Below are 14,695 nucleotides of genomic sequence, written 5' to 3' on the forward strand. Positions count from 1 at the left end.
TGTATAGTAGGTGTGCTCGCTCAATGTGCCTTCGGACTCCTTGGATGTGTCACGAATAATAATAAAACTCATTGTAACCTATAGTACAATGAGTGTTGTGGGAAACGTAAGGGGTTAAGTGACCTGAGAATCCCTCTCTAGACAACATAGACTTTTTTCCAGGTCTACTTCAGCTGCCCAATAAGTGGGATGGTGGTCTCAACCTAGTATTGAAAATCACGTGCCACCTAAAAAGTATTACAAATTTGTAATCTGCATTTGAAATACTTTATCCAAGTGTAAGTAAACAAATTTTGTATGTGAAGTAACTTCATGACTGAAGTACTTGTACACAGAGGTTAATGACTTCACATCAATTGCCTTAGTACCCCATAATGCAAACACACATATCCTTATGGACATATACTGTATATATATATATATATAATCTCATTGCAGTAAAATGTGTGATTTCTTAATATTAGCCGATTATTATACTGTAGAATCTTATTTTGAGTCAAATAATGTAATACTGTATTGTAATAGAGCTCCAGGTCTGGGGATAGTTCATGCTCTTATTTCCGAGAGAGGACGCAGTTGTAACTACTATAATGTGGATAGGGATTTATGTTAGTAAGATATGTTGGTATGATGAGTTTTCGAAGTGGCTATTTAAAAACTGGCAATTTGAATTATGTTGTAAAGCTGTTTAGATGAAGCGTGAACATTAATTAAAAATGGAATTATTCACGTTGGACTACTTTTTTGCGGAAGTTCTCATTTTTGTTTTACCATTTCGAGTTTCGACAATCGAACAAAGTGTAAATGGTAAGTTTATCTGTAATAGAATAGCACGAAAAGGAATAACAGCTGATTTTGACACAGGGTGATATGGAAATTGGTGTGGGTCAAAGGAAATGCTTAGTTACATTTTTATAAGAGATCTTGCTACTCGAAGCGCTGGAGTTGATGAAATTATTGTTAAGATAATCAAAATTTCTTTCTAGAATGATAGCAATAATAGTCTTCTTTTCCTCAAAAGGTAAACATTTTAACAGCAATTGGCGGTCAACAAAAAATACCGACTTTTAAGTTGAAAACATTAATTATACATTCAGATAGTAGGTAAGCTGTAGAAATAGGAAATTGTTTCAATTAATTCAGGAGCATTAAGTCCGTAAGCAATTTCAGTACACTAAATGCTCGTTATTACTTCAAAATAAATCAATAGTTTTGCATATCAATACATGAGAACCATTGAGGCATACAAAAAAAAAGCTGCATTATTATATTTCTACTGTAGAAAAATACAGGAACGGGTGGGAAATTGACCAATGCAACAAAATAATGAGATGAAAACAAGTACTGTGATCGACCAAAATCCATTCTAGCAGACAGATCATCAATATATATATATTTGGCAATTTAAAAAAAAAAAAAATGTTTGTGATCTTCTTTTAGTGCATCTCACTCAGTGAAGCAGAACAGATTTCAGTGTAGCAAATTCTGCGTTATATGGCCTGTAGCTGCACCCTAATAATTATCAGTAGAATAGTCCCCATAAATATATATGCGCAGAGGTCATTGTTAACCTGAAAGTGGCAATGGTGTATGCACCACTGTCACTTTCAGGATGAAACGAGACAGTCTAACTGGAAAAATGTACTTGAAAACGCTACAATTGGATGTGAGTAGAGGAGTAGGTTCTTTGCATGGTGAGTGGAATGCATTGCCTGAGTGTGTTGCTTATGTAGACACATTGAATCAGTTTAAAGCATGGTTGGATGAGCTTTGTGTATAATAGTGTGTACCTTCCACAATGAGTCTCCAACTCCATGGATATCAGATGTTAATAATAATAATAATAATAGTTTGAGTTTGTTGGAAAAAGTGAGTAGTTTTGTAGAATGGAAGTGGAAATGAACACCATTGTGATTGGAATCTTAGACTACATATATTTGTGAAGTTAATCTAGAAGCCATTGGGCGGTTTCCCTTTATTCACTTAATTATTTTCTTTCATTCATATGTAATCTGTTTGGCTTGACTTATGTCTCATTTGAAACTTAATGGCACATGAAATATACAGTAAAGGATTCTGTACTAAGCCATATTCATAGAGAATTTTATCAGTTTCTTTTGCAAATTGTCAAATTCTAATATCAGGTTTAATGCTGCTATTTTCTCTAAATGCTGACTTATAACTTAAATAAAGGTTATGTATTGCTCTGTATAATGTTCCTTTACTGTATAAGTGCAGTATTTTGAAAAGCTTTTCTCTGGGCAACTTGTTGAATGCCTTTTAAAGATCTACAAAACTTAAGTACAGACTTTTTTTTTAATATTCAAATGAATTTTCAAGTATTTGTTGTAAAGTGAAAATCTGATCTTGACATATCTATTTGACCTGAACCCAACTTGTTCAGGTTTTTCTTCCACAATTATTCTCAGCCTCTTTTCAGATATGTTTGCATAAATCATACCTGGAATATTTAGTAGAGTAATTCCTCTAATTCTCACATTCAGCTTTATTCCCAAGCTAAGGCAAAACTTTTATCTCCATATTTGAGCATTTTTGGTCGAATATCCTTTACTCCAGCTTGCCTTTCAAGTTTTTGATGGCTCTTTCTACCTGAAGTATTGATATATACTCCTGTTGCATTCCTCTTGAAAATTTTCTGCTACTGCTAGTTTCATATAACTTGTTCAAAGTGGTTACTCAACACATCTAGGATATTATCTTCATTTTCATGTCATCTTTATCATCTGATTCCTTTTACAGTTCCTCTATTTGTAAGCTTTTTTTTTTCAATAGCCCCTAGAACATTTTGTCACTTCCTGATATTTATTACTATTATTACTACCCAAGACCCCATGGAGTCAGACTCATCTAGAAGGTCCTTTTTATCATACACACAGCTCATCATACCATGCTTTAAACACACTCAAATTCTCTGCAGACACCACACTCTCAGGCAAGGCATTCCAATCATTCACAACTCTGCATGAAAAAAACCTGATTCTCACTTCACTACTCACACTCTCTTTATATAGTTTCCAGGGATGACCTCTGATTTTCCCCTGATCTCCCACTATTTGTTGTGGAACCTCTCCAGCATTGATCCTATAATAACCCCTTACTATTGTATCTCCCCTCTTCCTCCTATCCACCAGACTCTGCTAGCTGCATTTTCTCAATTTTTCCTCATACTCGACATTCCAGAGGTTAGAAACTACCTTAGTCAGTCGCCTCTGAACCCTTTCCAACATCTCTTCGTTCTTCAGAAAACCAGGTGACCAAATCTGGGCACAATAGTCCATGTGTGGCCTAATCAAAGCCTTATATACAATGGAACAAGAATCTCCCTACTTCTACAAGTCAGTGTCCTCCGCATCATTCCCAGAAACCTTTGTGTTGTCTTCACAATTTTGGCTATATGTCCCCTAAATTTCAGATCCTTATCCACCATCACCCCCAGATCTCTTATCTCCTCCACCTCCAACAATATATTCTCACCAAGCATATTTTCTGCATCCCATTTTTGTTTTCCAAATTTTAAAACTTTACATTTTGCAACATTGAACTTGCATCCCCCATTCCAATGCCCACTCACTCAATTTATTCAAGTCTTCTTGTAAGGCCACAACATCTGTAGTAGATGAACGGGTGGAGAGACTGATTGTATGTGAGCAAGAGATGTATGGGGAGTTGAGTAAACTAGATGTTAATAAGGCTGTGGGACTTGATAATATATCGGCACGTATTCTGAAGGAATGTGCTAGGGAGTTGATACCTGTCTTGACATATTTTTTTAATAAGAGTCTTGCACTCGGTCAAGTCCCTAAGGAGGGCAAGATTGTGCCACTTCATAAAGGAGGTGATCGAACTCAAGCATTAAACTATAGGCCTATCTGTGTGTCAGGTGTTGTGGTTAAGTTGTTGAAGCTTGTGAGAACTAGGATCCAGAGTTCGGTTGACAACAATGGTATCTTCTTTGATGGACAGTATGGATTTGCTAAAGGGAGGTCATGTTTTAGTAATCTACTTACTTATTACAATAAAGTGACTGCGTCCTTGGAGAGAGGAGAAGGATATGCAGTGATATACTTGGATTTCGCAAAGACTTTTGATAAAGTACCTCATGATAAATTGATAGTCAAACTGGAGCGGATGGGGTTGGATTGGAGACTGGCTGTCTGATAGGTATCAACAAGTTGTGTGTGTGTGGGGGAGTGATGTCAAGGAAAAGGAAAGTCACTAGCGGAATGCCTCTGGGATCTGTTTTAGGGCCATTACTGTTTAATTTGTATATTAATGATATAGGTGAAGATTTGGATGGAGATATTCAGTTGTTTACAGATGATGCAAAGTTGGGATGAACCATAAAGAGTAGTGAGGATGTTGTGACCTTGCAGGAAGACTTGAATAAATTGAATGATTGGGCACGGAAATGGGGATGCGAGTTCAATGTTGCAAAATGTAAGGTTTTAAAATTTGGAAAACAAAGATGGGATGCAGAATTTATGCTTGGTGAGGATACATTGTTGGAGGTGGAAGAAATAAGAGATCTGGGGGTGATAGTGGATAAGGATCTGAAATTTAGGGGACACATAGCCAAAATTGTGAAGACCACACAAAGGCTTCTGGGAATGATGCGGAGGACACTGACGTGTAGAAGTAGGGAGATTCTTGTTCCGTTGTATAAGGCATTGATTAGGCCAAGCATGGACTATTGTGCCCAGATTTGGTCACCTGGTTTTCAGAAGGATGAAGAGATGTTGGAAAAGGGTCCAAAGGCGACTGACTAAGGTAGTTTCTGACCTCTGGAATGTCGAGTATGAGGAAAGATTGAGGAGATGCAATTTGCAAGGTCTGGTGGACAGGAGGAAGAGGGGAGATATGATAGAGACCTATTGGTAAGGGGTTGTTATAGGATCAATGCTGGAGAAGTTCTACAAAAAATAGTGGGAGATTTGGGGAGAACCAGAGGTCATCCCTGGAAACTATATAATGAGGGTGCAAGTAAGGGAGTGAGAGGCAGATTTTTTCGTGCAGAGTTGTAAATGATTGGAATGCCTTGCATGAGAGTGTGGTGTCTAGAGGGAGTTTGAATGTGTTCAAAGCATGGTATGATGAGCTATGTGTGTGAAAAAAGGACCTCCCAGATGAGTCTTTGACTCCATGAGGTCTTGGGTAATAATAATAATAATAATATATCACCTCTCCTTCTTCTATCCACCAAACTCTGTCGTCCACATTCCCTCAGCTGATCCTCATAACTATCACTGTACAGTCCTCAAACCATCTTTGTTATCTGCCTTTACCCTTTCCACAATTAATTTTATCCCCTTCAAATCCTGGGGACCAGATCTGAGAACAATAGTCCAAGTGTGGTTTGATCAGAGTCTTATACAACGGAATGATGACCATTTTATCTCTGCAGGTCAGTGTCCATCTCATTATTGCAGCAGTCATCTGCATTACCTTCACTACCTTTGCAATATGTCCCCTAAATTTCAAGTTTCTATCAATCATCAAACCCAGATCTCTTGTCTCTCCTACCTCCTCCAGTTTAACTCCTCCCATAGAGCATGCAGCATCCCATCGATGTGTCGCAAACCTCAAGACCTTACATTTTGCTGCATTAAACTGACATCTCCATTCCCAGCTTCGCATCATCTGGAAACAACCGCATATCCCCTTGCAATCTACGACAATGTCATTGATATAAAGGTTAAACAATATAGGTCCCAGTACTGAACCCTGTCGAACCCCACTTGTAACCCTCGGCTTCCTTGAAACTGCCCCACCATACACAACTCTGTGATACCTATCGGACAGCCAATCCTGAATCCAGTTGACCAATCTGACATCCAGACCCATGTGCTGCAACTTGAATGTCAGCTTATCATGTGGCACCCTGTCAAATGCCTTTGCTAAGTCTAGGAAAATGGCAGTATATGCCTTTCCCTCATCTAATGCTCTTGTAACTTTATCATAAAAGGCTAGCATATTGCTAAAACAAGAGCGCCCCTTCACAAATCCATGTTGACTCTCACTGATGACATTACCCTCATCTGTCCAATGCTGTATATGGTCCGTCACTACTTTCTCCAAGATCTTACTAACTACTGATGACACACAAAAACTGGCCTATAATTAGACACTTCCAGTCTGTTACTGCCCTTATGCAAAGACTCATCTAGGAGGTCCTTTTTATCATACACACAGCTCATCATACCATGGTGATCATATCATAACATTGGAAAATCCCCCAAGCTGCATTGATCTCTTTTCCAGCTAACTCCTCATTCCATGCTACTCTTGGAAGCTGTCTCCTGAGTCTTCATAATCACTCCCCTTGTAGTTCTGCATATACCCTTTTCTTACAGCAGTCCTCACACTGCTGGCAACCACCCAGGTAATCACCTCATGATCACTCTCACCAATTGGTGGGTGATTTGACACTTCATTTATATTTACATCCCCTGATGAGATGACCAAATCCAAGACCCTCAATCCTTGTGTGCCATCTGTTACATACTGTCTCAGGTAGTTATCCCTCAAAAACTCAAACTTATTTTCTTTACTTCCAGTTGCTATCTTATCATTCCAGTCTATATTGCCATAATTAAAATCGTCCATAATGATCACTCTTTTCTTATTTGCTTGGCTAATTTGATTATACATTTCATAGTCACTACCATCCACATAACCTGGTCTATAACAACATCCAACCAAGTATTTCATTCCATTCACCTCTGTCTCACCATAGTGCTTCAAAACCGCTGTCACTATTTCTCTCTTGTATCTCTACTTTGTATGGACTTAACTCTTTCTCTATCTCCCCCTCCCTTTTTACCACTTCTATCCCCACGAAACAGATCATACCCCTCCATTTCTATTCCTGTGAGGATGTTGTCCTCATCTAACCATGTCTCACTTATTTCAACAATTTTTGGGGGAACCGACTCAATTAGTGCAATCATTTCATCTGCCTTGTTTCTTACACTTCTAGCATTTGTATACATTCTATATTCTATATTTTTATTAGTTTATATTTTAGTTTATATTCTATACTTTTACTGAAGTCTTCTCATGACTTTTGTTTTGCTACTTTTACACATAGGTTAGCTTGCTTACATTTTATTCTGCATTCTTTAAGGGCACCTACTGACTTATTTGTGAGGTACTTGTTTTATGCTTTCTTCTTTTCCAGGACTGCTTCTTTAACTTGTGTCCACCTTGGTGTTCTTATTTTTCTGTCCTTGCAGACAACTTTGAGTCATAAAGATAATTTATCCACAAACTCTGCTTTATATTTGGTAATGGGTTAAACAAGAATATAATTGAGTCTTAGTGATTATATTGTTATATGTTCCTATGATTATGCATATATTGTTTATGGTATCAGTGCAAACTAGAACAATGGTTGGCAAATTGAACATGTGGCTTTTTGTTTACTGCAGATGTGCCGTTGTGTGAGATGTATTCACTGTAACTTTTACTTAAAGTCATTAACTCAGTAACTTTTAATTCAGTAACTCATTAACTCTACAAGATGTTCGACAACAATGAGCAATAATAATACCTCCCTTGCTTGGTTTCTTAAACTGGTGCATCTCTAAGCTGCTTTCTCAGTTGTCATGATCACCAGCTTTGTGTGTCTGTGTACACACCTCTTCATTGAAAACTCCTTGTACTTGACCTTCTCCCAGCTGAAGACTTCTTGTCACTCTCTCCAAAATCGAAGTCAAAGTGGTTATCTTCGTTAGGAACAAATTCTCTAATGCTATCAAAAGATCCATTACTTTTAAACTTTGAGTATCTTTTAGGTAATTATTACCTTCTAGTAGTTGCATAAATTCCATTTTCTTTCATCTGTGCCCTTTTCTCTTTCCAGTCTGACCTTATTGTTGATATTTTCCATAATGTTTACTTGTCCTGTGCCTGTTGAGCTAATTTGGTGGCATATGGCATCTGTATTTCCTTTTGTTCTCTCTGGCCTATAGGAGAAATTCACTAAATGTTTTGTTCTGCTTTGTCACACCAAATAACTTTCAGTATACATTTCCTTCAAATCTACCTTCCTTTCTGAACTTTTATTGGTTGGAGTTCTTTTGCTATCATTAGCAGAAGAATCTATTTCCCAATATCTTATATCTTCTTCGCTTTTAAGGAAGATAGAAAGTTCAGTTCTTTCTATCATCCCTGTGACAATATCTTCCTCTTTAGCCAAGTCTTGCTTCACTAATGCCTGTAATTTTTGGTCATTTCAAGCTAACCTGTACCAGAAACTCCTCTTGTTCTTCATACCTCTGGCTTTAATACGTACAGAGTGATCCTGTAGTCACGCACACCAAAGTTGAAGCTAAGCTGCATCAAAATGTTTCAATTCTAATTACTCGTTTTGCCTATAGATGGCACCCTAGGATTATTGGCCAGTATTGTGTAATCTATCTGCCACGCGTTGGGTATTAGGCATCTGTTGCATAGTTCTGTTTGAGGAAATCAAAATGGCCAGAGTAACAAGTTATTTTTGAATGTTATTTTGCCTATCATTCTTATGCAAATATTGTGGAGGAGTTTGTCAGAAGTATCCTGACTCTGTTGTTCCTTGAAATTTGACAATTTCAAGATTAATCAAACTCTTTTGGGAAACTGGATCAGCTACAGACAAACAGCAGCATGGAAGTTCTTCCATTTTGACTGAGGTGACTGTAGTACACAATGAGTTGCAATGTTCACCTTCAAAGAGTTTTAGGAAACTCAACACAGACAGATGTGTCATATGGCACTACTTTGGAGAGCCACCAAGCAATTACAGTTTCTTCCATGACGTATTCATTCAGTTCAGGAACTGAAGCCACTGGATAAGGAAAAATGTGTTGTGTATTGTATATGGTTTCGATCATTTAGTAAAGAAAATGGAGTTCACAAGCTGGACAGTGTTTTTTTCAGTAATGAGGTGTTGTTCTTTTAAGTGTGATACATCAATAGCCAAGATAACAGAATTTGGGTATTGAAAAATCATGGTTTCCATGAAACGTTCATGCATTCTCTGAAAATTGGAGTGTGGTGTGCAGTGTCACATTGTTGGACCTATATTCTTTGAGATGGTATTGAACAGTGCACTGTACCAAGACAGCACCCAGTTCATGGCTCTCATTGAGAATGAAGAACATGATTGTTTTCAGCAGGATTGTGCCACCTGGAAGTTTCTACCAAGATGTGGGAGAAACAGAGTCAGAAGCTCTGCTCAACTTAAAACCTCACAAAAACCCCTAGGACAGCACTGTCATGGTGAGTCAGTGCTGCCATAAAAGCACCTGCCCTAAAGTAGTGAGCAGCAGTGCTACCAGTGCTGGATTGAGGCTGAAGAAGAATAATTCAGCAAGGCTCAAGACCAGACTAATGTAGACATGGACAATATAAGTCTTTAATGACTACATTACTGTGAGATGGAAGCTGAACTTAAAGATTGCTAAGTAAGGAAAACCAGCTCTCCTGAGAATTGGAGAGTCCTCTCTGTCAGGTGAGGAAATCATTGCAGGGCCTCTCAGGCTTCCAACCAACAAAATCTCTTCAAATTAGGTACTCGAAACTTGAGATCTATGAAGCAATGTGAATAACTAGAAAATGTAAAGTTATTAAACATTGATGTTCTTGGAGTTAGTGAGGCAGGGTGGCAAGACAGTGGAAATTTCTGGTATGGAGATTACGAAATGCTCTACTCAACTTCACCAAATGATAGCAGGTGTTGGATTCCTGGTGAATAAGATATTAGGACATAAGATTAAACCATTTGGGGATGTTATGAAAGAATAATTTTTTTCAAGAGGATAGAAAGGGCAAGAAGGGAGGGGGAGTGCTGCTGATAATAGTAGGCGAATTGAGTCCATATAAGGTAGACATGAAAGGGGGAAATAGTGGAAATGGTTATGAGTCAGTGTGGTGTAACATGGAGGTTGAGAGGAAGACATATTTAGTTGGATGTTGCTATAGGCCTGAGAATGTGAATGGTGGTGATGGAGAAATGTATAAACAATTTGGACTAGTGAACAAAGGATGGGTAATTATTATGGATGATTTTAATTATGGAAGTATAGATTGGAATGAAGAGAGCATTTGGGAGGAAAATAAATTTCTAGAATCTTGAGAGATAACTACCTCAGGCAGCATGTGAAGGAGGGCACACGAGGATCGAGAGTTCTAGATATGATCATTTCATCAGAGGATATAATTGTGAGAGGAGTTTCGCACCTTCCTCCAGTTGGTGAAAGTAATCATGAAGTAATCGCCTGTGTTGTGGCTAATATTATGCAGTCTTTTTGTGAGAAAAGGATAAATGTGGAATTATAAGGTTGGTGATTATGACAAGCTTACGAGATGGCTTGGAGCTATAACATGAAACGAGGAATTGAACAGCAAAGAAATGAATGCTGCATGGGAACTGACAAAGAAATACATAACAGCATAAATGTGTGAATTTATTCCGAAGGCCAAAAGGCTTAATAAGGTAGGTGTTAAATGGATGAGTATGGAGCTTAAGCATGAAATCTGGAAAAGTAAAATACTTTGGAAGGAGTACAAGATGAATAATGATAATAATCAGTTACATGAAGAGTATAAAGAACAATTCAGGAGAGTGACCCAGTAAGGAACACAAAAGTAGAGTGTGAGCAGAAATTGGCAAATCTGCAAAGAAAAACCCTAAAGAGTTTTTTTAGATATGTGGCAAGTAGAAGGAAGAATGATCATGGTAAGATGAAGTTAATGGATGAAAGTGGTAGAATGGTAATTGCTGCAGATGACATTGTTGAAGTATTCAGTGATCAATTTATAAGTGTTTTTCATCCTGATCATGGTGGAATCATGAAAAACTTAAGTGTAGAGGACATAGAAGAGGATGGCTTAATTGTAAGTGAACAGGAAGTATTTGAGGAAATAAACTTGATGTCAATAAGGTGATAGGATTTTATGACATGTCACCTCATATCTTAAGGGAATGTTCCAGGGAATTGACAGTAGCATTGGCATGCCTGTGGAATAAGTCTTGCAACAGAACAGGTTCCAATGGAGTGGAAGGAGGGTAGAATTGTCCCACTGCATAAAGGTGATAATAAGGTTGTAGCTTCAAATTATAGGTTGGTCTGTATATCTGGAGTTGTGGTGAAGGTACTGGAGAGATTGGTGAGAGGTAGGATACACAGCAGTATTCTCTGTGGTTATCAGCATGGATTTGTTAAGGGGAGATCATGTTTAACTTATGTACTATAACAAGGTGACAAATACCCTGTACAGGGGAGATGCACATACAGTGGTGTACTTAGATTTTGCAAAGGCTTTTGATAGACTGCCACACGACAATCTCTTAAAAAACTGAAACATTTGAGATTGGATAATAGACTTCTGAGTTTGATCGGTGACAGGTTGTTGGATAGCTATCAGAATTGTATATGGGTGTGCAGTATCCTGAAAGAGAAAGATCACTAGTGGTGTGCTGCAGTGGTCAGTTTTGGGGCCATGGTTTGTCAGTTTGTATGTTAATGATATTGGGATGGATTTAACTAGTGATATGCAGCTGTTTGTTACAGATGATGCAAAACTGGGAAGAGCAATGCAGAGTCCAGCAGATGTTATGGCCTTACAAGAGTACTTGAATAGATTGCATGAATGGGCAGGTAAGTGGAACTCTCAGTTCAGTGCTGCAAAAGTGTAAAGTTTTGAAATTTGGTGAGCAACATTGGGATGCAAAGTATACACTTGGTGGGGAAACTTAAAGGAAGTAGAAGAGATGAGAGATCTAGGAGTGATGGTGGACAAAGACCTGAAATTCAGGGCCATATTGCACAAGTTGTGAAGACATCGCATCAGATAATGGCTATGATGCAGAGAACCCTGACATGCAGAAATAGAGAGGTTACAATACCATTGTATAAGGCCTTGATCAAGCCTTATATGGATTATAGTGCACAGGTTTGGTCGCTGGGTTTTTATGGTGATGAGGATATGTTGGAAAGGGTTCAGAGAAGATTCACAAATGTGGAACAAGATACCGTGCTGAGGAAATAGAAGTATATGAACAGATTGAAGAAGTACTGATGAGAGTAAATGATCAAGAAAACTTTATCTTGATAGGAGATTGGGATGCTCATTGGAGAGGGAAAAGAGATTGTTGGCAAATTCTTAAAAGCCACAGTGGTCTTCTTTGGAATGTGGAGTATGAGGACAGATTTAGAGATTGTAAGTTGCAGAGCCTCATGAATAGGAGGAAAGGGGGGGGAGATATGATTGAGACATATAAGCTAGTCAGGAGTTTGTTATCAGTTGATATGGAGATTTTTCATAGAATATGAGAGGGGGTGAGAGGCTGTTATCACTAGAAACTGTATAAGGAGGGTGTGAGGAGTAGGTTCTTTGCATGGAGAATGGTTGGTGAGTGGAATGCATTGCCTGAGATTGTTGTGAATGTAGACATATTGAATCAGTTTAAAGCACAGCTGGAAGAGCATTGTGTGCAATAGTGTGTACTTTCCGTGATGTCTCAGACTCCATGGAGGTCAGATGTTCATAATAATAATAATAATCCTTATTAAGATTCAAGCAGAACCAAGAGACCTAGCCCTTATACAGATATACATGTCAACAACAAGATACTATGATGAGGAAATAGAAGTATATGAACAGATTGAAGAAGTACTGATGAGAGTAAATGATCAAGAAAACTTTATCTTGATGGGAGATTGGAATGCTTGTTGGAGAGGGAGAAAAGATTGTTGGCAAATTTGGACTAGGCAAATTCTATAAAAGCCACAACTGAACAATAGCAAATACACTATCTGAACAGCCAAAAAGAAGATATAATGGAAAGTACACACTACTTCATTGATCCAACTTGCAGTGTTTAAGGCTTATTATCTACGGAGAACTTTCACAAGTCCTTTCTGCCACTGAAGGAAATGACCAGACTCTCATGCAATTCTGGAAAACATTCAATATTTATCATGCTATTAAAAATATTGCTGTGGCTTGGAACGAGGTGACCTCTCAACGTATGAGTGGCATATGGAAAAAGACATTAACAAGGTTTGTGCATGATTTTGGAAGTTTTAAAAAGTATGAAGACCTTTGTAAATTGAGTGAAGAAATAGTGGAGCTAGCAAATAATCTGTCTCGAAGTGAATGATGACGACATAGTTAAACTCATTGTTAAATTGACCATATGTTTAAAATGTACTTCTGTTCGTACAAATTGCCTACCGGTTTCGCTAGTAACTGACTAGCTTTCTCAAGGCTTGCGCAGTACAAAAAATGGTAAATACAAAAAGGTTTAAGAATACAAAGAACCGTTAGTACCTGTTAGGTAGCTAAGGTAACACGTTCACGTGACATATCTACTCAACATCATGAACACACGTTACATGCAAATGCGTAATATGATTGTTTGCATACTCTAGCTCTGTTGAACTGAGGGAATTAATTAGATTTTTCCAAGTATCGTTCAGTATGGCCCCCTGATTTCTGTTTAGGTTAATTCCCTTCTGTTTAGTTTAATTCTGTTTAGGTTAAGGAAGCCTGTGAGATTATTATCAACCACCCCCAATCTAAACAATAATGATGGTCTAAAAATCCCAAACATATGGAAGGCACATATTCGACCCACAGAACCTTCCTCTCTAAGAGTAACTATAAACAGGACTGTAGATAATCCAGGATCCTAAATCAAAAATAACAGTTCTAATGCTAAAAATAAGACATCATTGTTACTTTAAGAAAACTATCTATAAGAAAGAGAGTTTGCTCATGTTATCATAAATAAAATTTAGCTTGATGTAGTTTCTAAATAATTAATTAATTCGTTTTTTTTTTTTTTTCACTAGAGGTCACCAGTAGAATAACCTGTGATCAAATCATTGTTTCTCTCTAGCTTACTGTATGTAATGTAACTCAGCTTGTCCTGTATATTTGTATATGCTCCAGATGATGATCTTAATATGAAGATCGAAACGTCAGGAAATTAAAATAGTTATTTATAATGGCTGTAAGTCCATAATTTCTAAAATGAATGCTGATCACCTTGCAACACTAAAAGAAAGGAAAAGGAAATATATACTATTTCTATGTCCTCAAAACCAATCAGAAAAATTTGGAATAGTCTGATATTTTGAACCACGCTAAAAATTATTCAAATTTTGTGAATGTTTTCTTTCTTATAATTTATATTACATTTTTATGTGTTTACATTGTCATATAATCTACATAGTACTTAGATTTAGATGATGCTAATTCACATTTGGTAATAATTATTTTCTATGCAATAAATTGCAAATCATTTGATACCTTTTTCTTTTATTATTCTAATTTTTTGATTCAGAGGTGTATAAGGCTGATTAGGTGACATATGGACTACTGTCACAGATTTGGTCACCTGATTTTCAAAAGGATGAAGAGATGTTGGAGAAGGTCCAGAGGTGATTGACCAAAATGATTTCCGATTTCTGGAATGTTGAATATGAAGAAAAGTTTTGACGATGCAGTTTGCAAAGTTTAGTGGATAAGAGGAAGAAGGGTGCTATGACAGACATACAAGTTAGTAAGAGATTGTTATATGATTAAGAGTGAAGAGGTTTTTCATAAAATGGTGGTAGATTGCGGGAGAACAAGAGTCATTGGAAGCTGTATAAGGAGGATGTAAGCAAGGGAGTGAGAAGCA

General features: G+C 37.4%; 1 protein-coding gene across 3 annotated transcripts in view; it reads left to right on the plus strand.

Annotated features, from left to right (window-relative positions):
• The first annotated feature begins 607 nt into the window (after positions 1–607).
• Positions 608–14,695, plus strand: part of LOC150106188 (uncharacterized) — a 185,288-nt gene continuing 171,200 nt past the window's right edge. For 2 of the 3 annotated variants that reach the window (XM_090392218.1, XM_090392220.1), the window contains exon 1: positions 608–807. In XM_090392218.1, coding sequence (XP_090248344.1) covers positions 717–807 — 91 coding nt within the window. In that variant the 5' untranslated portion in view covers positions 608–716. Of the gene's footprint in view, positions 808–950; positions 1,022–14,695 lie in introns of those variants that run through there. The other variant, XM_090392219.1, reaches the window with a different exon arrangement.

This window comes from Typopeltis vanoorti, chromosome 5 (assembly GCF_054136105.1).
Source record: "Typopeltis vanoorti isolate ZY-2024b chromosome 5, IOZ_Tvanoo_1.0, whole genome shotgun sequence".
NCBI classification, from domain to species: Eukaryota; Metazoa; Arthropoda; class Arachnida; order Uropygi; family Thelyphonidae; genus Typopeltis; species Typopeltis vanoorti.